The sequence below is a fragment of the Cervus elaphus genome, chromosome 5 (genome assembly GCF_910594005.1).
Source record: "Cervus elaphus chromosome 5, mCerEla1.1, whole genome shotgun sequence".
Lineage (NCBI taxonomy): Eukaryota > Metazoa > Chordata > Mammalia > Artiodactyla > Cervidae > Cervus > Cervus elaphus.
This window is the reverse complement of record NC_057819.1, coordinates 99,617,625-99,637,169: the sequence shown is the minus strand read 5'-3', so window position 1 is coordinate 99,637,169 and position 19,545 is coordinate 99,617,625. Positions and strand designations below refer to the sequence as shown.

General features: G+C 58.7%; 3 protein-coding genes across 18 annotated transcripts; 2 read left to right on the top strand and 1 right to left on the bottom strand.

Annotated features, from left to right (window-relative positions):
- Positions 1–335: 335 nt before the first annotated feature.
- Positions 336–3,765, bottom strand: LOC122694655. 5 transcript variants are annotated; one of them, XM_043903666.1, is made up of 9 exons: positions 3,093–3,762; positions 2,638–2,745; positions 2,457–2,528; positions 2,143–2,228; positions 1,796–2,047; positions 1,234–1,434; positions 1,008–1,145; positions 613–765; positions 336–475 (listed from the first exon to the last, which is right to left on the bottom strand). In XM_043903666.1, the coding sequence occupies exons 1-9, from the start codon at positions 3,584–3,586 to the stop codon at positions 417–419; spliced, it is 1,563 nt and encodes a 520-aa protein (XP_043759601.1). In that variant the 5' UTR covers positions 3,587–3,762; the 3' UTR covers positions 336–416. The 5 variants fall into 5 exon arrangements, 3 of the variants coding, with proteins under 3 accessions (XP_043759601.1, XP_043759604.1, XP_043759602.1); XM_043903669.1 differs by lacking the exon at positions 1,796–2,047 and having other exon boundaries at positions 3,093–3,765; XR_006341218.1 differs by lacking the exon at positions 613–765 and having other exon boundaries at positions 342–475; positions 1,221–1,434; positions 3,093–3,763.
- Positions 3,766–4,529: 764 nt separating this feature from the next.
- Positions 4,530–16,542, top strand: NEURL4 (neuralized E3 ubiquitin protein ligase 4). Of its 9 annotated transcripts, none has more exons than XM_043903647.1 (29): positions 4,530–5,012; positions 5,937–6,381; positions 6,535–6,642; positions 6,786–7,084; positions 7,259–7,370; positions 7,459–7,547; positions 8,298–8,370; positions 8,520–8,784; positions 9,002–9,183; positions 9,471–9,556; positions 9,663–9,837; positions 9,928–10,126; positions 10,217–10,293; positions 10,412–10,490; positions 10,802–10,971; positions 11,065–11,196; positions 11,611–11,756; positions 11,860–12,084; positions 12,180–12,278; positions 12,359–12,520; positions 12,715–12,879; positions 13,449–13,607; positions 13,966–14,145; positions 14,280–14,367; positions 14,461–14,568; positions 14,700–14,844; positions 14,995–15,107; positions 15,190–15,355; positions 15,851–16,542. In XM_043903647.1, the coding sequence occupies exons 1-29, from the start codon at positions 4,731–4,733 to the stop codon at positions 16,053–16,055; spliced, it is 4,734 nt and encodes a 1,577-aa protein (XP_043759582.1). In that variant the 5' UTR covers positions 4,530–4,730; the 3' UTR covers positions 16,056–16,542. The 9 variants fall into 9 exon arrangements, with proteins under 9 accessions (XP_043759582.1, XP_043759585.1, XP_043759581.1 ...); XM_043903650.1 differs by having other exon boundaries at positions 4,531–5,012; positions 6,577–6,642; positions 10,802–10,977; XM_043903646.1 differs by having other exon boundaries at positions 4,531–5,012; positions 10,802–10,977.
- A 139-nt stretch (positions 16,543–16,681) lies between these two features.
- GPS2 (G protein pathway suppressor 2) lies at positions 16,682–19,424 on the top strand. 4 transcript variants are annotated; one of them, XM_043903671.1, is made up of 11 exons: positions 16,684–16,828; positions 17,013–17,175; positions 17,499–17,608; positions 17,684–17,796; positions 17,948–18,027; positions 18,107–18,189; positions 18,379–18,532; positions 18,625–18,714; positions 18,813–18,892; positions 18,977–19,077; positions 19,246–19,424. In XM_043903671.1, exons 2-11 carry the CDS (start codon positions 17,082–17,084, stop codon positions 19,406–19,408), a joined length of 1,068 nt encoding a protein of 355 aa, XP_043759606.1. In that variant the 5' UTR covers positions 16,684–16,828; positions 17,013–17,081; the 3' UTR covers positions 19,409–19,424. The 4 variants fall into 4 exon arrangements, with proteins under 4 accessions (XP_043759605.1, XP_043759606.1, XP_043759607.1 ...); XM_043903673.1 differs by having other exon boundaries at positions 16,686–16,828; positions 18,977–19,072; XM_043903670.1 differs by having other exon boundaries at positions 16,682–16,828; positions 17,499–17,796.
- The last annotated feature ends 121 nt before the right edge of the window (positions 19,425–19,545 follow it).

The following is a 19,545-nucleotide window of genomic DNA, read 5'->3' as shown; positions in this document are numbered from 1 at the left end:
GGTTCAAATCCTGATTGCCTGACCTGGGCAAGCTGATTCCTCAGTTTCCTCATCTGAAAGATGAGGATGATAATTCCTACCTCCAGAGTGCTTTAAGAATTAAAGACGATACTGGCAAGTATGTGGTTGAATCACATCAGTCATTGTCAGTTCACTGCAGGTGGGTTTTCCTGGGCTCCTGGGTGCCTGTTGAGTCCAGTCCCCCTGGCTACGCCAAGCTTTTTGCTCTGCTCTGCCTGTGGTTTCCTGCATGTGAACTTCCATCTCTGCCCCCCCTCTCCTCAACGACAGCTCAGGATCAGCCTGGGACCCCAATTCACAGCACCCAGACTCCTGCTCTTCTCTTTATTGTCTACCCCGATTGACCGAGGGTGGTGAGGGCAGGGAAAGTCGGCTCCCACCCCATCCCCAGCTGGCTACAGTTTCCATTGTCTGGTTTCCTCCTCCTGAGTCCACTGGAGCCGCAGGGTTTCATCTGGAAGAGGAAGGGCTGGGTTAGTGGCTTTCTCGCCATAGGCAGAAGATGTGGCCCACGATCCCCAGACTCCCTAGAACCTACCCACTCAGCCCCTCGCCCTCCCCGGCCAGCCCCTTGCCCCTGCTCAGGCTCACGTCTGTGCTGGCTTTGGTTTGTGAAGTTTGGGTGACTTCCAGTTTCCCTCTCTGAGCCTCCCATGCTTTGCCAGTTCAGCCCCTTGGATACCAGCCACTGACACCAGTCAGACATTGCTCGGGACCCACTGTCTTTGGAGGACAGGGCAGTACCTGGAGCGGGGTAGGTGGCAGAGAGGAATCAGGGAGGAGGCATGGGGGCAGCGGTGGTACCAAGCTGGGGGGCCAGTACCCATCCCTCTGGGTTCTCTCCATAAAATCCACATTGCATACAAGAATGTGGAGGGCCTCTCTCATCACCTCTGCCTATCTGCTGGCCTGAAGGGAGTGGGGGTTGGGAAGATGGGAGCTTGCCAAAAGCCAGGCCTGGTGAGATGGTGGCCTGGTGCCCTCACCAGGCTTCGATGATGTCACTATCACCTTCCGGGAGCTCTCGGTGGCCTGGAAATCCTGGGAGGAGCTTCCCGTGTGGTCCAGCAGACGGACCTCAGTGCTCATGGGACTCTCGATCACCCAGTTCAAGTTTGTGGAGCCTGGAAGCATCATAGAACCAGGGCTGGCACACCCATCAGTCTGTTGGTTCTTAGCCCTCCCGCTCCCGGGCTGACCCGGAGCTCTCACTGCTCTGCTGCTCATCTTCTGTGTCCTCCTCAAGCTCAGGGTGGGACCAGCACCTCAGGTATCTTCCTTTGCTGTAATACTCCTTGCGCTGCAGATCAATTTCCTTCTGCAACACCACAGTGGTGGATGAAGTTGGGGACAGATTTCTGAAGGCAGGGGAAGCTGAGGAATCATCCAAATCAATCTGAGTCATAAGGGCACCTAGAGAATACAGGGCACCATCTTCATTGTGACTCCTGAGCAGCCACGAGAAGCTCAAGCCTCAGGTTCTCATCTCACTTCTATCCCCTCCTCCCATTTTAGAAAAACATCAGTGACCTTTCCACCTTGTCAGAGTTCTGTTGGGCTTCCTGTTCCTCCTTCCCAGCCAGCCTTCCTTGGGGACTACCCTGATGGGGACCCCACCCCAGCTGCCCTCTGTCTACCTTGGGGACACCAGCCAGCAGGACTTCCCTCTTAGGCAGCAGGGCCCTGGGCTGACACCCACTGAGGAAGACAAGCTATGGAGGAGAGGTTCTGGACTACAGTTCCCTTGGGTGTCTGGGGCTCCACCATAGCTAACCTTTGGCTTCTAGGATGTGGTTTCTGGCCACCAGGCCAATCTGGTCTTTGACTCCTGCAGTCATTCTTCCTGCCCCACCTCTTTCCACAGGCCTGGGCTCTGAGTCCAGCATCACACCTCGGCCGCCACTGCTCATACTCACACTACCCACACTGCTGTTCTTGCTATTATCCAAGGGAGGGTTTTTCTGAGTTTTCAGGAACTTTCCTTCATTGTAGTGTGCCTTGCGGCGCTTTTCAAAGTCATCGGATTCTGTGGGCCAGTGTCAGAGCATGGCTTTCCTGCCAGGCTCTCCGCTGAGCTCTCACTCCACCTCCCCTTCCACTTAACCCCACCCCTCATCTCACGTGTCTTGGAAAAGCTGTCTGAAGACCCCGAGCTTCTGTTATCACTGTACAGGACCTTGGGGCAGAAACTGTCCACTGTTGCAAACCTGAAGGGGAGGGAGACCAGTTGGGGGCACAGAGAGAACAAAAAATGGAAGCAGGTGGTAGCTGGGGCCAAGCTGGCTGACTCCCCCACCTTGGCCTGAGTGACCCCGATCCAAATTGTAGTACCTCCCATTTGGAGAGCCAAAAAGCAGAGCTGGCTCAGACCTGAGTTCAGGGGAGGAGGAGGCAAGAGACCGCAGGTTCCTATTGACCTCTGGCAGGACTCTCACCTTTCTGCTAACTTCTCAGGAGTCATTGTGTGAGAGGTCCCGGCAAGCAGGTCTTCATCGCTGTCTTGCAGCCTGCAAGGAGGGGATGAGGCAGTGCCTCAGAGCGGGCAGCAGGCACTCCCCTTCTCCTTTGAATAGAGAAGAGAGTAGGAGCTGAAGGGCTAGAGCTGCAGACTCGCACCTGTGGAAGGGAGTGCTGGGCTCATCCACCTTCATAAAGCCATAGTTCTTGTCAGCAGGGTGGTAGGTCGCCAGGATATTCATTTCATCCCAGTGCTGAGACTTTCTCCTTCGGGTGAGGGAAGGACACAAAAAAAGGGGGAGGAAATCTCCTAGTGCCCTCCTCTTCACTGTCCTCCCTCACTCTTTCAGTCATTCAAAACCTTTTTCTTGTTCCCCCTGGTAGTTCCAGGCGTGTAGGAGGCTGGGGTAGAGTCACACCTGATGATAATCACGTGCTACGTAATCAAAGGGTCTATCCCGTACCTGCCGCTCTCTCAAAGGCTAGGAACCTCGGATTTCTCACCCAATTATCCCCACTTCCTCTCACTTTTAGTTCTTGGGACTCCGCCCCCTTTCCCCTGCCTTGGCTTCCTCTAGTGTCTGGAATCCCTTTCTTCCTCCCCGGCTCCTTACCTCTCCGCCCCGGGGGATTTGTGCACCGTGATGGAGCTGCTGTTTTTTAGGATGCTCCGGGGCCGGTCCTCACAGGGTCTGTCTTGGCGCATGCAAGTTGATTCGGATAGCGGAATGTTTGCCGAGTCGTACACCCCAGACCCCCCGGACCCCGGGTTGAACGTCCCGGATACACTGGTTCCAGGGAAGGGGGGATTAAACCCGTCAGGTTGTGTACCGGCCCCAAAGCTGTGGCCCGCGACTTCCCCAGGATGCTGGTTGAGCCCGGAACCGAGTACTGCTGTCCCTCCGGAGGGCTGGCTAGAATCAGGACTGCGAATTATGGTTTCCCCATTGTGCGTGGGAGGCCCAGAACTGTGAAACATGGTTACTCCGGAGAGGAAGCCGGCGCCTGACTCGACCCCTCCGATGCCTCCTGGCACCCCCCTGATACCCCCACCAGGGGATTCTCCACTGAGGCCGCCAGCAGCCCCCAGACTTTCCTGCTTCTCCATGGCCCCACTAGGGGGCCACTCTCAGCTACCTCGCCCCGCCTCCCTGCTCCACATAGCCCCGCCCCCAGGCCCCGCCCCCACCGCGGCGGGAGGGGGACTCTTGGGCGAGGTCTGGGTCCCCTCCCCCACCGCTCCCTAGAGCCGTGGGGGGCGGAATCAAAACTGTTTCGGGACCTCCGGCTGGAAGCCTGTCAGGTTGCCCCTCCCTTTCTGTCCCACCCTAAAACCCTTCTTTGTCTCTGGGATTTGTTCCCGCCCTTCTCCCCCATCACCACCCCCATCACCACCCTCATCCGAATTATCCAATCGTAGTCAGGGGTCCCGGACGCGGTGCGAGAAACCTAATTGTGACGTCACACACAGTCCAATTGAAGCGTGAGCGTCTGGGGGGTTGTTGATAGCTCTGGGGGTGGCGGTCTTTGAGGACTGTCAGCGTCGTTGCCTGAAACTACCTGCCAGGGTTCCTTTGGACTCTTTATTCGTGGCTTTAAAACCTAAGTTTGGTTGGACTAGAGTTCAAGATGGGCTTGTCTAGAAACACCCGCGAACTCTTTTCGCCCCAAAAGCCAGCCCGCTCTGTTTCTGCGGAGAAGTGAAGGGATTGCGACACTGTCGAAAGACATATCCGGTCTCAAGTGGTACGGAGTGTGACCCTCTTTATTTACAAAGCTACCTCTATGTGCTCAAGGCCCGCTCACACCGCTTCGAGGCGCGTGGAGCAAAGGAAAGGCCCCGCCTCCTCTTGCCGTAAAGCGAATACTTCAAAGTGTTGCCTGTCCTCGACGAAGGCAGGGTCGTCGGTGTCGCAAAGCTGAAAGTGTTTGGGCACCACCCCCAAGTCGTAAAGGTGCCTGCGGCAGTCGTTTCTTCCACTGTCGCAAAAGCTCCCGGCGCGTCTTCGCCCCTCTGGAGCCACTCCGTCACCTCGCCCGTGCCGTAAAGCAAACCTGCCCGACCCAGTCGTCCTTTCTCTTCCCACCGTAGTAGTCCTTAGTTCCCTACTCCGGGATGCTTTATTGCCCGGCACTGCCGTAAAGCATATCTGGCCCCAGCCCCCGAGTCCTATTCCCCCAGGGCGTCCGTACACCGCGGTTGCCACGGTGCCGCCAAGCGCGGCTGTCGCGCGGCCCCGGTGTCAGCGGCGATGGCGGCGGGGTCGGGTGGGAATGGGGGCTCCGGGGGAGGCCCCGGGCCGGGGCCGGGTGGGGGTGGTGGCCCCGGCGGGAGCGGCCCAGGGCCGGGGTCCGGCGGGGGTCTGGGCAGCGGCGGGGAGCTGCACCCGCGCACCGGGCGCTTGGTGAGCTTGTCGGCCTGTGGGCGTACAGCGCGGCGGCAGCAGCCAGGCCAGGAGTTTAACCACGGGCTGGTGTTGAGTCGGGAACCCTTGCGCGATGGACGCGTCTTCACCGTCCGCATCGATCGCAAGGTGCGGAGCTGGGGCCGCGGAAGCGAGATGTGGAGGGTGGTGGGAGGGGACCAGAAGGCGATGGGGGAGGACAGCTAGGGTAGCCCACATTACCGGATACCGAGAGGGAACCGCTAGCCAGGACACCAGGTGATGGGCAGGAAGGGAGCATGAAGCGGAAACATTAAGTCACAAAGAAGGAGACAAGGAGAGCTTGAGTTTTGTCAAGACCCAGGAGCAGGGAAGGGACACGGGGCCCCACCCACTATAATGATTAGAGAACAATCCTACTGCGATAATTTCTGGGAGATGGAGGATGGAGAAATGTCAGAGATGTGATGGAAGAAGAAGAGAGATAACCAAGAAAAGAGCAACCATTGAAGGACAAACGCATACCGATGGGGACAGAAAGATGGGTGAGGAGAGATACTCGAAGCAAGAGATGTGTGTGCCTGTGCAGTGATGAGGCGGAAATGCCAGGTGCACAGAGGTAGAATTTGAGAGGAGAGAGAGTTTGGGTGCAGCCAGAGCCTAGGAGAGAGGCCCAGAGAGAGCGAGCAATACACCAGCAAGAATAGAGAGCTGTGAATTTTACTGGTTGAGGGGCCACAGAGACCAGAGCAGTTAGAGATGGCAGGAGGCTGGAGCCAGGGAATTTAGCCAGCTTGGTGAGCCAGCGTGGGAAGTGCATGGGCTCATAGACAGCGTGCACCCAGAGTACAGAAGAGAGTTGCTAAAGGAGAGCAAGCCTAATCATTCCCTGAGACCAAAGTCCAGGAAATACTTTCTGGGACTGGATCTCTGGATTGGGGATGCCTCCTATCTCAAGAGAGCAAAGCCCAGTTAGCTGTCTGAGAGGTGGGAAGAGGGGGACACAGTGACCTGTGAAATGTGGGAGACCCCTTCGTAGCCCATCCTGAGCCACTGTCCACCGCCCCATCACAGGTCAACTCCTGGAGTGGCTCCATTGAGATTGGGGTGACGGCACTGGATCCCAGTGTGCTGGATTTCCCAAGCAGCGCCACAGGGCTGAAGGGGGGCTCGTGGGTAGTGTCGGGCTGCTCGGTGCTGAGGGATGGACGGTCTGTGCTGGAGGAGTATGGGCAGGACCTCGACCAGCTTGGCGAAGGGGACCGTGTGGGCGTGGAGCGCACGGCTGCCGGGGAGCTGCGGCTCTGGGTGAACGGGCGGGATTGCGGCGTGGCTGCCACGGGCCTTCCAGCTCGTGTCTGGGCCGTCGTGGACCTTTACGGCAAGTGCACCCAGATCACTGTGCTCCCCCCTGAGCCGGGCTTCAGCCCCCCTACTCCCAGCCCCACGCCTCCCCTTGAGCCCTCTGCCCCCCCTGAAGATTCTGCCTTGGCTGAACAGGGGACCTCTGGGGATGAAGGTGAGAATGCAGCTAGGGCAGTGGTGGGGGGATGGGGCAGAGGGAATGGCTGAATGAGCGGGGGTGGGGCAAGGCAATGACAGGTGAGGCTGGGTGTGGGCTGGGAGAGCAGGGGCTAGCGGAGGGGTCTCCTGACTGTGGTCCCTGCAACAGGGGCTGAACCCTTATTCCCCTCCCATTCCACCTGGTCCCCAGCCTTCATGGTATCCCCAGCGCAGGCCCGACCGGAGACGTTTCCTAACAGCCTTGAGTCGCATAATGGTGAGGGTTCCTGGGAGGCCTGGGAAGGGGAGCGGGACGTGAGGTGGACAGGGGGGCACCTCAGGAGAGGGGTAGGGAAAGCATGGTGAGCCTGAGACCGAGAAGACTCATTTCTGCTTCCTTCCTGTGTCCTGCTGTTGCAGACTTTGCCAGCATGGAGCTCTCCGAGGTGGTGAGCAATGCCATCCTGTCTGCGTACAACGGGGGGCTCCTAAATGTGAACCTGAGCTCCCCCCCAGCAGGGGAAGCACCGGGGCCTAGCGGTGCTGCCACCTCGCCCATTGTCACCTCCAACGATGCTCTCCTTTTCCATGAGAAGTGTGGAACCCTCATCAAGCTCAGCAACAATAATAAGACTGCTGAGCGCCGCCGGCCCCTGGATGAATTCAACAACGGGGTTGTCATGACCAACCGCCCGCTCCGGGACAACGAGATGTTTGAGGTGTGCAGGGTGCTGGGACCTGGCCAGTGTCTCACCCTCTGGGAACTAGAAATGGGGCTCGATCCCCAATGCTAGAAGAGGGTGGAGGTGGCCTAGGGAAGTGCAAAGGGCGGAGAGATTTTTTTTCTCTGCATTTACATTTCCCCTCTCCCTTCCACTGTCATTCCACCCAAGATCCGCATCGATAAGCTCGTAGATAAGTGGTCAGGCTCCATTGAGATTGGTGTCACCACCCACAACCCCAACAATCTGGAGTACCCAGCCACCATGACCAACCTGCAGTCAGGTACCAGCCCCTGGCATGGTGGGGGTGTGGCCTGTGGTCACCAAGGTGCAGGGAGCCCATACCCTAACCAAGGTGTCTGCTTTCCCAGGCACCATCATGATGAGCGGCTGTGGGATCCTGACCAATGGCAAGGGCACCCGCCGGGAGTACTGTGAATTCAGCCTGGATGAGCTACAGGTGAGGGTGGACACAGCGCCGGCCTCTCTCCAGGGGCACCCCAGTATATACCGAGCAGTCCTGCCTGGGCCCTGTGCTGTCTGACCTGGAGCAAGGAAGGCCCTTTATCTTTTGTCTGAAGGTTCCTTCTGAGAAGGGCTTCCCTGGTGGCTCAGACGGTAAAGAGTCTGCCTGCAGTGCAGGAGACCTGGGTTTGATCCATGGTTTGGGAAGATCCCCTGGAGATGAGAACAGTTACCTGCTCCAGTATTCTGGCCTGGAGAATTCCATGGACAGAGGAGCCTGGCAGGCTACAGTCTGTGGGGTCACAAAGAGTTGGACACAAATGATTGACTTTCACTTTTCCTTCTGAGAAGGCAGGGCTGCCCAACTGTTAAGCACTCAGATTTTGCAGTCAGGTGGGTTCCATTCTTCTTTTAGTTTGGCCTTTGGTGGTGGTGACCTGCGGCCAGAAGCTCATTTTTTTGGGTAGTTTTTTTTTTTTCCTTAATGTCTGAAAATGATCCTGTCAGTACTATTTGATAGAGTGCCGTGAAGGTTGAGTTGGTGTTGATAAAATAGTTTAACATAGTGCCTGACTTGCCTTGAACATTCGGAGTGGTCTGAGATGCATGGGAACCAGTTGGAGCTGTTCCCCTGTCACATCGGTTGAAGGGAAGGCTGGAGGACTACTCTGTTCCCAGTCTCCAGGACAAGTCTGGAGCTCAGCTGTCAAAAGATTCCAGGTTTTTATTTTTCTGCTTTGAATAGGAGGGTGACCACATTGGTCTCACAAGGAAGTCCAACTCTGCCCTGCACTTCTTCATTAATGGCATTGATCAGGGTAAGGAGAAGTCAGAGAGAGCCCCTGGGCCAGGGCTTTCACTGAGGGGGGGTCTATCTCATTTTCCCTTTATTGATTCTTCTCCCCTCCTCCCATGCACAATGAGACGGCCATCATTCCTCCATTCCCCGTGCCTTCCACTCCTGCAGGTGTGGCAACCCCCTTGACACCGCCAGTGGTGTATGGTGTGGTGGACTTGTATGGGATGGCCGTGAAGGTGACCATCGTCCACAATAACAACCACAGTGACCGCCTTCGCCGGAACAATGCCATCCTGCGGGCTCTGTCCCCTGAGGGTGCTCTCCGCCGGGCTGCTCCTACAACCCAGGCAGAACCTGAGCGCCTGCTCTTCCACCCCAACTGTGGGCAGAAGGCAGCCATCACCCACGAGGGACGCACTGCCCTGAGGCCCCAGTATGGCCCATGGGGTGGGGAGAAGCCTGCGGAGGGGCTATAACGGGATTGGGGGAGGGTGGGCAAGTGGGAGGCAGTGGGAGTCTGGTCGGGGGGCCTCCTGGAGTGTGGACCGTGGGTGCTTGACTTGGGCAGTGGGTGTCACCTGGGCGTTGCAGGGCTGAGCTTTGGAGCACTGTTGGGGGGGGATCTGAGTCCCCACTTGCCATGCCCTCAGTGCCACCGACGACTTCAATCACGGCGTGGTGCTGAGCAGCAGAGCCCTGCGGGACGGAGAGGTGTTCCAGGTGCGCATCGACAAGATGGTGGACAAGTGGGCTGGCTCCATCGAGATTGGCGTCACCACCCACAACCCTGCCTACCTCCAGTTGCCCTCCACCATGACCAACTTGCGCTCTGGTGAGCTCCCAGGAAGGGCAGGCCAGGATAAGATGCTGGGGGGAAGCTGTCCCTGTTTTCCAGACCCTCTTTCGCTTGTCACGTTTGCGATGACACATTGAGTGCCTGAGGCATGCCATGTGTACAGGGCCTGTGGTTGGCGTGAGAACTGTAGAGTTTTCTGGCTCTGCCCTGAGAAGAAAAGGCAGGCTGGACTGGTAGCTTCCAGCAGTAACTGGGGGACTACTGTGTAAAGGAAAGAAGCCTTGGCTTCCTCTTCATGACTTCTGCCACTCGTTGTCCGCTAGGGACTTGGATGATGACAGGGAATGGGGTGATGCACAATGGGACGACCATCTTGGACGAATACGGGCACAACCTGGACCGACTCAAGGTGGGAGACTGGGGGAGCCGCCACCTGTCGGTAGCGGGGAGGCAGGCCAGGTGGGGCTGCTGAAGGACCAGCCCAGACAGGAACTCGGCCTGACTCCTCACTCCAGCCCCGCTTCTTCCAAGGCAGGGGACACGGTGGGCGTGGTGCGGCGGGAGGATGGGACTCTCCACTTCTTCGTCAATGGCATGACTCAGGGTCCCGCTGCCTGGAATGTGCCCCCAGGAGTCTATGCCGTCGTGGATCTCTATGGTCAGGCGGCCCAGGCCACCATTGTGGACGACGTGGGTGAGGGCCGGGCTGGGAAGGGGCTGGGGTGGCCTTGGGAGGCCTCAGAGATGGCTGTAGGCCTAAAGGGTGATGTCCACTTGCAGAGGTGCCCCAAGTCCCTGAACCACTCCCTGAGGGGAACAACCAGGTGTCCCCAAGCTCCCCATCGTCTGGGGCTGGGGGCTCGGACCTCCGCTTCCACCAGCTGCACGGCAGCAATGCCGTCATCACCAACGGGGGCCGTACTGCGCTCCGCCACAATTGCCGCAGCGAGTTCAATGACGCCATCGTCATCTCCAACCGGTCAGTGTCTGGACTTTTATGTCCCCACTTCCTTACTGCTCAGCATCAGCCACCCAAGTGGGGCCTGTCTGATGGCCATTCTCCTGGCAGAGCCCTGAGAGATGGCGAGCTGTTTGAAATCGTCATTCAGAAGATGGTGGACCGCTGGTCAGGCTCCATTGAAGCTGGTGAGGGGCGTGTGTGTGTGTGTGTGTGTGTGTGTGTGTGTGTGTATACATGTGCTGGGGAGGTGCTGGCTGCCAGAAGCTGGGGCCTTGGCTCTGACCCACCCCTGCCTCCTTCTAGGAGTGACCGCTATTCGGCCGGAAGACCTTGAATTCCCCAACACTATGACAGACATTGACTATGACACATGGATGCTGAGGTTGGGCTGTCTGCTTTGGCAGCCAGCTTGGTGGAGCTGGCCGGGATGAGGGAAGCAGGGTTTGGGGCTTATGGTAACTGTAGACCATGACAGACCTAGGTGGTCTGGCTGTTCCCTCCCCCTAGACCCTTAGAGTAGCTTCTACTTTTGCCAGGGGGGTTCCCAGGGTGTAGGAGACAAGATTGGGTCTCACACCCCAGGTTAGCATCCCAGTCCAAGGCCCTGGACGATTCCGACAAGCAGAGATGGGGCAGAGGCCTGTGTGGGGAGGAAGCTGGGAGGCCGACCTACCCGTTCTGTTATCCCTGCAGCGGCACAGCTATCATGCAAGATGGGAACACCATGCGCAACAACTACGGGTGTGATCTTGACGCGCTGGGCACTGGCGCCCGCATCGGTATGATGCGCACGGCCAAGGGCGACCTGCACTACTTCATCAACGGCCAGGACCAAGGCGCTGCGTGCTCAGGCTTGCCTCCCGGTAAAGGTGACTATTCTGTGGCTTTCGACCTGCCACCTTCGGCCCAGCCCACCCCAGGCTATTGGGCTCCTGACACCTTCTGTTCTTACCCAGAGGTGTATGCAGTAGTGGATCTGTACGGCCAGTGCGTCCAAGTGTCTATCACCAATGCCACCGGCCCCATGGACAACAGCCTGGCGACCAGCAACACCGCCACTGAGAAGTCATTCCCCCTGCACTCCCCAGGTTCAGCCGGCAGGGAGGGAGGGGGGAAGGGCTCTGTCTGCCTGCGGTGGGCCTGTGGGGTGCAGCCTCCAGGTCAGGCAAGCTGTTCAGACAGACTGGCTGCAGCAGTGGTAGACCCAGGGGCAGGGGGAGGGCTCAGCCTCTGGTGGGGAGCTGCCAAGAAGAGGGGAGGAAGTTCCACCTGGACACAGGGCCTGGATGCTTCCCTGCCACCAAAGGGTTGGGACACCATCGCTGGGCATGGCAGGTTTGGGACTGAGTCCTGCTGTGGTGAAAGAGGTATCAGAGGTCTTGAGGGAAGACTGGAGGTGGGACCATCATGTCAACTTCCTGCTGCATCTGAAAGCCTCGCCCTATCCTTTCTGAAGCTTGCTGCCCCAATCCTCCCCCTCCTCTGGTGCTGTCTTCCCACAGTGGCTGGCGTGGCCCACCGATTCCACAGCACCTGCGGCAAGAACATTGCTCTGGAAGAAGATGGCACTAGGGCGGTGCGAGCAGCCGGCTACGCCCATGGCCTCGTCTTCAGCACCAAGGAGCTCAGGACTGAGGAAATCTTCGAGGTGGGCTGTGGCGATGTGACCCAGGGGGCCACCAAGCCTCCATGGCAGGGCCAGCCTGCTTCCCATCCTCCTGCAGTGTGCTAAGGGCTCCTCTGCCTCCCAGGTAAAGGTGGAGGAGCTGGATGAGAAGTGGGCCGGCTCCCTCCGCTTAGGGCTGACCACGCTAGCGCCTGGGGACATGGGGCCCGGTGCGGGCGGGGGCCCGGGACTGCCTCCCTCCCTGCCAGAGCTCCGGACGAAGACCACCTGGATGGTGTCCAGCTGTGAAGTGAGGCGCGACGGGCAACTCCAGAGGATGAACTATGGCCGGAACCTGGAGAGGCTGGGGGTAAGGCAGCCGACCCCGGGGCCTGGGGTGGGCCTGGGAGGGGGCAGTGGGGAGAGGTGGGCTGAGCCCTCGTCCTTGCCACGCCTTGGCCCTAGGTGGGAAGCCGTGTGGGCATTCGCCGAGGGGCAGACGACACAATGCACGTCCTGGTAGACGGAGAGGACATGGGTCCTGCAGCCACCGGCATCGCCAAGGTAGACCCCAGACCTTCTGTGGGTCTGGAGGAGGATCGAGGTTCTCCGCTAATTCCTAACCTCGGTCTGTGTGCCCCCAGAGTGTGTGGGCTGTGTTGGATCTATATGGGCCAGTGCGGAGTGTCTCTATTGTCAGCTCCACCCGTCTGGATGAGCCAGAAGGCACTCAGCCTCCTTCCCCCAGCTCGGACACCGGCAGCGAGGGCGAGGAGGACGACGAAGGCGAGGAGCATGGCCTGGAAGTAAGAGGTGGCAGCAGGAACCACTGGGCTCAGGGATGGACTGTTGGTGGGCCATCAGCCACCAGGTCATTTTCGGATTCCCTGATCTAGTCCTGGATGGGCAGAGGCTTATTGGCAGGCTCTATGTCCATCCTGGTGGGGTGAGTTGGTTTTGAGTCGGCACCCCGAGTAGCTCAGTCTCTCCTCCTTACCAGGGCCAGAACCAAGTGGCCATTATGCCCACAGCCCTCGAGTTCCTGGAGAACCATGGGAAGAATATTCTCTTGTCCAATGGGAACCGTACGGCTACGCGAGTGGCCAGCTACAACCAGGGTATCGTTGTCGTCAACCAGCCCCTGGTGCCCCAGCTGCTGGTCCAGGTGGGCCACACCTCCTTATCTGCAGCTTCTCTTGCTCCAGGTGACCCAGGGCCAACTTTCCTGCAGAAAGGCTTTTTTTTCCCAAGTGGAGGATGAAGTGGAAGGCATGCATGCCCCTTAGCTTTCTGGGTGTTTGCTCATACCCTGTGGTGGGAGTTGCAGATCAGTACCCACCTGAGTACCTCAGTACCCACCTGAGGGCTGTGATGAGGGAAGCAGTGCAGAGGGGCTTGGGGAGGCCAGGAAGGCTCCTGATCCTGTATGTGGGAACGGGGCATGCTTTCCAGGGGAGGGGGCATTATGCTGTGAAGATGTCAGTTAGGTAGGTGAAGAAAACCCCCGGGGACAAGAATCCTTTAAAGGCAATAGCAAGACCAAGGCTGAAAGAGGGAAGGACACAAACAAATTGGCCATTCCGGGTCCCTCCAGGTATCAGAACGGGCTGCATCCCAGGCTGCACTCTGGGGTGCCGTCTTCTCTCCCTGGTTGGGGGTGAGGAGCCCGGTCCTGCTGGGTGGGGGACCTCTTTGCAGGAGGCTGTGATTGTGGAGCAGTTGCCTTCTCCCCAGGTGCGGATAGACTTCCTGAACCGGCAGTGGACATCTTCCCTTGTCCTGGGAGTCATCACCTGCCCACCGGAGAGGCTCAACTTCCCTGCTTCCGCCTGTGCCCTCAAACGGGCAGCCTGGCTGCTGCGGGGCCGAGGGGTCTTCCACAATGGCCTTAAGGTGGGTGGGGAGCAGGGGAGGGCCCTGCCTCTGAGAGGGAATGGCACATTGACCAAGGGACAAGAGGGGCCCCGAGCCCTGGAGGTAGGAGCACAGGTGTATAGTGGCCCTGTAGCAGGTGGGCAGAGGTGTGAGTGCCATTACCTGGACAGTCTCAGGCTCACTGCCTCCTCCGACATCCCTGCCATTGAGAATGTCACAAGGGGAGAAAGGGAAGGTGGACTTTAGATAACTGAAGCAGTGGGCAAGGGTAGAGGCAAAACCCAGGGACTGGCTGTCGAAGCTTAGTGAAGGGCGGCGGTGGCTGCTGCCAGTGGGGAGTCTGATCTCCCTGAAGACAATAGGTCTTTCCTCCTAGATCTGTGAGAAATTTGGGCCGAATCTGGACACATGTCCAGAAGGCACCATCCTGGGACTGCGGCTGGACAGCTCTGGGGGGCTGCACCTCCATATCAATGGAATGGATCAGGGGGTGGCTGTGCCGGATGTCCCCCAGCCCTGCCACGCGCTTGTGGACCTCTATGGGCAGTGTGAGCAGGTGAGTGGCCGTGGGAAGAGTGGCACCTAGGAGGCTGGGTGGTCCTAGGTAAGGGGAAGCCGGTAGTTCATGGAAGGGATCAGCAGGCCCTGAGGGCTGGTCACACCCTGACTGACCACCCCTCTCCTCTGCAGGTGACAATCGTGAGCCCTGAACCAGGGGCTGCCAGTGGGAAAAGTGCTGGAACCCAAGGGGACATGGAGAAAGCTGACATGGTGGATGGTGAGCCAGCCCAAGGGGCCAGGATCCCACCTCACCCTGACTTTGTACTTCTGGCTCCAGCCCCGGTGACATGGGCCCACTCTGCTTCCTCAGGTATCAAGGAGAGTGTGTGCTGGGGCCCACCGCCCACCACTAGCCCCCTCAAAAGCTGCGAGTACCACGCCCTTTGCTCCCGTTTCCAGGAACTGCTGCTGCTTCCTGGTGAGTCCCCAGGCCCCCAGAACCTGCCTTATTCCCAGCCCAGCCCAGGGCCATGGCCAGAGCCCCAGGAATGTGTGGCTGAGACCCAGGGTGGGGGCCATGCCACAAAGTCTGCTGCTCACTCTCCACAGAGGACTATTTCATGCCTCCGCCAAAGCGTAGCCTATGCTACTGTGAGTCTTGCCGAAAACTTCGAGGGGACGAGGCCCACAGGCGCCGTGGGGAGCCCCCCCGTGAATACGCTCTGCCCTTTGGCTGGTGCAGGTTCAACCTCAGGTACATAGGGGGAAGGATCGTGTGCCTCCTGCACTATTCTTTGCCCACCTTGAGAAAAGGTCCTGAGAGGGTGTGTAGAAGACAAAACTTCCTGTCTGGGGAATGACCTTGGGGAGCCAATGACCTTTGTCCTATCTGTCTACCTGCTAGGGTGAACCCCCGCCTGGAGGCTGGGACGCTAACCAAGAAGTGGCACATGGCCTACCATGGGAGCAATGTAGCGGCTGTCCGGAGGGTGCTGGACCGAGGGGAGCTGGGGGCAGGTACACAGCGCCAGCAGAACCAGAGCAGGTGGGCCTGTGGGTGGTAGGAGGGCCACCCTGACCCAGCTCTCCTCCCTTGCAGGCACTGCTTCCATCCTGAGCTGCCGGCCCTTGAAGGGAGAGCCTGGGACAGGGTTTGAGGAGCCTGGAGAGAACTGTGCACCCCCCCGGGAGGAGCAGCCCCCTCCAGTGCTGCTTTCCCCCTCCCTCCAATATGCTGGGGCTGAGACCCTGGCATCCAAAGTGCAGTGAGTACACGGGAGGGGGCCCAGGGCCACATGGGTCTCCATGATTCCCTCCTGTCCACCTTGTCTTCCTAGTTCCTCAGTCTCCAGCCAGCCCTTCATTCACAGTCTTTGTACAAGTACCATTTATTTTGTTCTATCACAAAGAACAAAGAAGGGAACCCAGTTATTTAGTATTTTTAAAGGTGACAAGTAAGTACTATGGAAGCGAAAAGTAGAGCAGAGTGAAGTGGATCAGGAGTGTGGTTGGAGCATACAAGTAGATGTCATTAAGAAGGTGAATCTGAGCAGACACGGGCAGGACGGAGTCAGTCGAGCAGGCATTGGGAGGAAGACCATTTCAGGTAGAGATGAGGCTGCAGCCAAGCCCCTATAAGGAAAGAGTGACTACCAGGAATAGAAGGGCCTGTTGCTAATTGAGGTGGTTGCAGTTGCCAAGGGGCAGAGGTACTGGGGGCCAGAGGCCTCACTGCCCTATTTTTGGTTGTTACCTGACAGATTCCGGGACCCCAAATCCCAGCGGACGCACCAGGCCCAGGTGGCGTTCCAAGTGTGTGTGCGCCCTGGCTCCTACACCCCGGGACCCCCTTCCGCGGCCCTCAGAGAGCCTCCCGACCCTCACTTCAGCCCAGCCGAACTTGAGTGGGTGACCAAGGAGAAGGGGGCCACGCTCCTCTATGCCCTGCTGGTACGGGTGGAGTGAGGGGCGAGGCCGCACCACTACAAGCACAGTTGGGCCTCGGCCCCTGGACTCGGAATGATGACTGCCTCCAGGTCATTCCAGCGCCCCGCGACATGCACGGTGCTCAGCCTGGCAGATGCACAGAAGCGTGTGGGCAGGCTCTCAGACTAGCTGGGAAGCGGAGCTTGGCTCTGTGCCCCGGCGGAAGGGGACGTCCCTCCCTCCGAGGTGAGGGTGTAGCGGCGAGCCCGGCCGCAGACCCCGGGAAACCCTGTCCATGCACTGATCTGGGGAGCCTGACTCCCCGCGACTCCTCCCCCATACACTTAATTTATTTCCGTTTCTGTTCCCTGGTTACTGTGAATCCCAGAGGCGTCTCCTCGTGCCCCAGCGAAGCTGCTTTTCCGGCCCGGGCAGGAGTGGGGAAGGCGGGGGCCGGGGCTCGGGCCTCTGTACAGTTGTTACTGACTCTGATTTCTAAGGAGCCAATAAACGCAATCTAAGAGCAGTCGCCTCGGCCCCTCTTTCGCGTGCCTCTCGCCCACGGGAGGCGCTCCGTACCCGCCAACTTCGGGGGCTCCGCCCGCTGGGCAGGCCGGGTCGGGGAGTCTCGCGGGGCACAGAGGAGGAGTTTGGACGCCACGGGCACCCGTCGCCCGCACTTCCGTCTGCGCCGCCCCGCCCAACCAGCGAGCCCACAGCGGCCCGACTCCGGAAGGATTCGGCCCAGCGGCCGGATGTGACGCCTCGGCCCTGCCGCTCGAGAGGCCGCGGAGAAAGCGACGAGAAGGCGGGTAGGGTGGGGCGGGCGCCCGGGTGGCTGGCAGGGGCGGGAGCGCGGAGGCCAAGACCAAGGCTCGCGCACGCGGAAGAGCCACGCTGCGAGCCCGGCCGGGCGGCGGGCACGTGACCGGGGCGGCGGGCGGTGGCTTCCGCCTGAACCCGGCGCGCTCCCACTGAGCTGCCGCCTCCCCGTAGGCCCAGCCAGAGGTCTGGCAGCCAGCGACAGAGCCGGGCGCCCAAGGCCCGACCGTCCCCAGCAGCACCATGCCTGCGCTTCTGGAGCGTCCGAAGCTGTCCAACGCCATGGCCAGGGCGTTGCACCGACACATCATGATGGAGCGAGAGCGCAAGCGGCAGGGTGAGCCGGGCCCAAAACAGGAGGACGCACAGTTCGGGGCGTACCGCGCTCCACGGTGACCCCCACCCACGGGCAGACCAGTGAACGGCGGCCGAAGCCAGAGGGACAGCCAGCCCCGTGGTGATGGTGGTGGGAGTTAAAAGGCCACGTCTGGAGCTGGGAAGGACCTTGGAGAGCACCTAATAAACCTCCCGGTTCCAGCCCCCTCACAGTGATGAAGCCTGTTCCAGAGCACTGGGATAACCAGTTTTTGCTGGTCTTCAGTTATTAATGTTCTGATATTTTAACACCCTGCCGCTTGTCCATTCTGCATCTTATTCCAGAGGAGGAAGAAGTGGACAAGATGATGGAACAGAAGATGAAGGAAGAGCAGGAGAGAAGGAAGAAAAAAGAGATGGAAGAAAGAATGTCACTAGAGGAGACCAAGGAACAAGTAAGCAGTCCCTCCATCTCTCCCAGTTCTTTCTTCTCTTGGCTCTCCTGCTTTCATCTTCTCTCCCCTCCCCAGATCCTGAAGTTGCAGGAGAAACTTTTAGCTCTGCAGGAAGAGAAGCATCAGCTTTTCCTGCAGCTCAAGAAAGTTTTACATGAGGAAGAAAAACGGAGGCGAAAAGAGCAGAGGTGAGATTAAAGAGCTAAAAATAAAATCGAGGCCAAAGTGTAACAGGGATCAGGTAACAAAAGACCAGTGTTTAATGGCAAATGGGAAGGGGAGTGTGTGGGGGTGGGGACACAACAGACTTGTCTTTGACCCGCTTTCCTTTTGCTCCAGTGACCTGACCACTCTGACATCAGCAGCATACCAGCAAGGCCTGACCGTTCACACTGGAACTCACCTCCTCAGCATGCAGGGTGAGGGTTAAGAAACTACTGGTCAGAATGGGCCCTCCTGGGGGTTGCAACATCATGAAGCACCCCTCTCCCTCTCTAGGGAGCCCTGGAGGACACAATCGCCCAGGCACCCTCATGGCAGCTGACAGAGCCAAACAGATGTTTGGACCCCAAGTGCTTACGGTAAGAGGAGGACTGGGTGTCTAGGCTGAATTTTTTTTCCTACTTCCACCCAGACCCTAGCATCTTCACCAGCCAGCACTCAAGTCTCGAGTGTGTCTACATCCTGAATAGGGAAAATGGGGGTGCAGTCACTTGAATTTCTGCTTCATGGAGTTTACAGGCAGTGAGTTCCTCATCTTTCCTTCTTAGACCCGGCACTACGTGGGCTCAGCAGCTGCTTTCCCAGGGACCCCGGAGCATGGGCAATTCCAAGGTAGCCCGGGTGGCGCCTATGGGACTGCTCAACCCCCACCTCACTATGGACCCACGCAGCCTGCCTACAGTCCTAGTCAGCAGCTCAGAGGTGAGGTGGGAAGAGGAATTCTCCTCAAGACCCAAAGGGAGGAGTGTTGAACAGGCTACAAGGAGGTTCTAATGGTCTCCTGCCTTCCTCAGCACCTTCCGCGTTTCCTGCAGTGCAGTACCTATCTCAGCCACAGCCACAGCCCTATGCCGTGCACAGCCACTTTCAGCCCACCCAGACAGGTGATGGGAACACTCCATGCTGGGGTCCAGTTCCATGCGTCCTACCTTCCTCCTTTCCCCATTCTCTACTCACTTCACACTCTTCCTTCCCCACCTAGGGTTTCTCCAGCCTGGTGGTGCCCTGTCCTTACAAAAACAGATGGAACATGCTAACCAGCAGACTGGCTTCTCTGACTCAGTGAGTAGAGCCTTGGAAAGTCAAGGGCTGCCTATGCTAAGGGGAGCCTCAGGCTGCCTCAGTTGCTGACACTGTTCTCTGCAGTCCTCCCTGCGTCCCATGCATCCCCAAGCTCTGCATCCCGCCCCTGGACTCCTGGCCTCACCCCAGCTCCCTGTGCAGATGCAACCAGCAGGAAAGGTAAGGTTGGTAATCAAGTCCCTCAGAATCCCTGCATTGCAGGCAAACAGTATTGGGTAGGGTAGGTGGCCCCCACCCTGTTTTCCCTTCCCGTCCCTGGGGTGGCTGTCTGGTGTGAAGTAGAGAGGAGGGCGTGCACACTGACAAAGCCCTCCTTTCATCACCGCTGCCAGTCGGGCTTTGCAACCACCAGCCAGCCTGGCCCTCGGCTCCCCTTCATCCAGCACAGCCAGAATCCACGATTCTACCACAAGTGACCATCACATTTATCTTCAGCCTCAGCCCCAACCCCTGCCCTTGGGGAGGATCCCTGGTGTCCCAGTACCACGCCAATAAAATCTACCTGCCACTGCCCCTGGCTGTTTGTGTTGCCTCCCACTGGACTGCTTGGAGGGTGGGCAGTGGCTGGCAAGAATCACAGGGTGACAGCAGGGTTGGTTGTAATGAACTGAGCAGCGGAGTTCATTCAACCT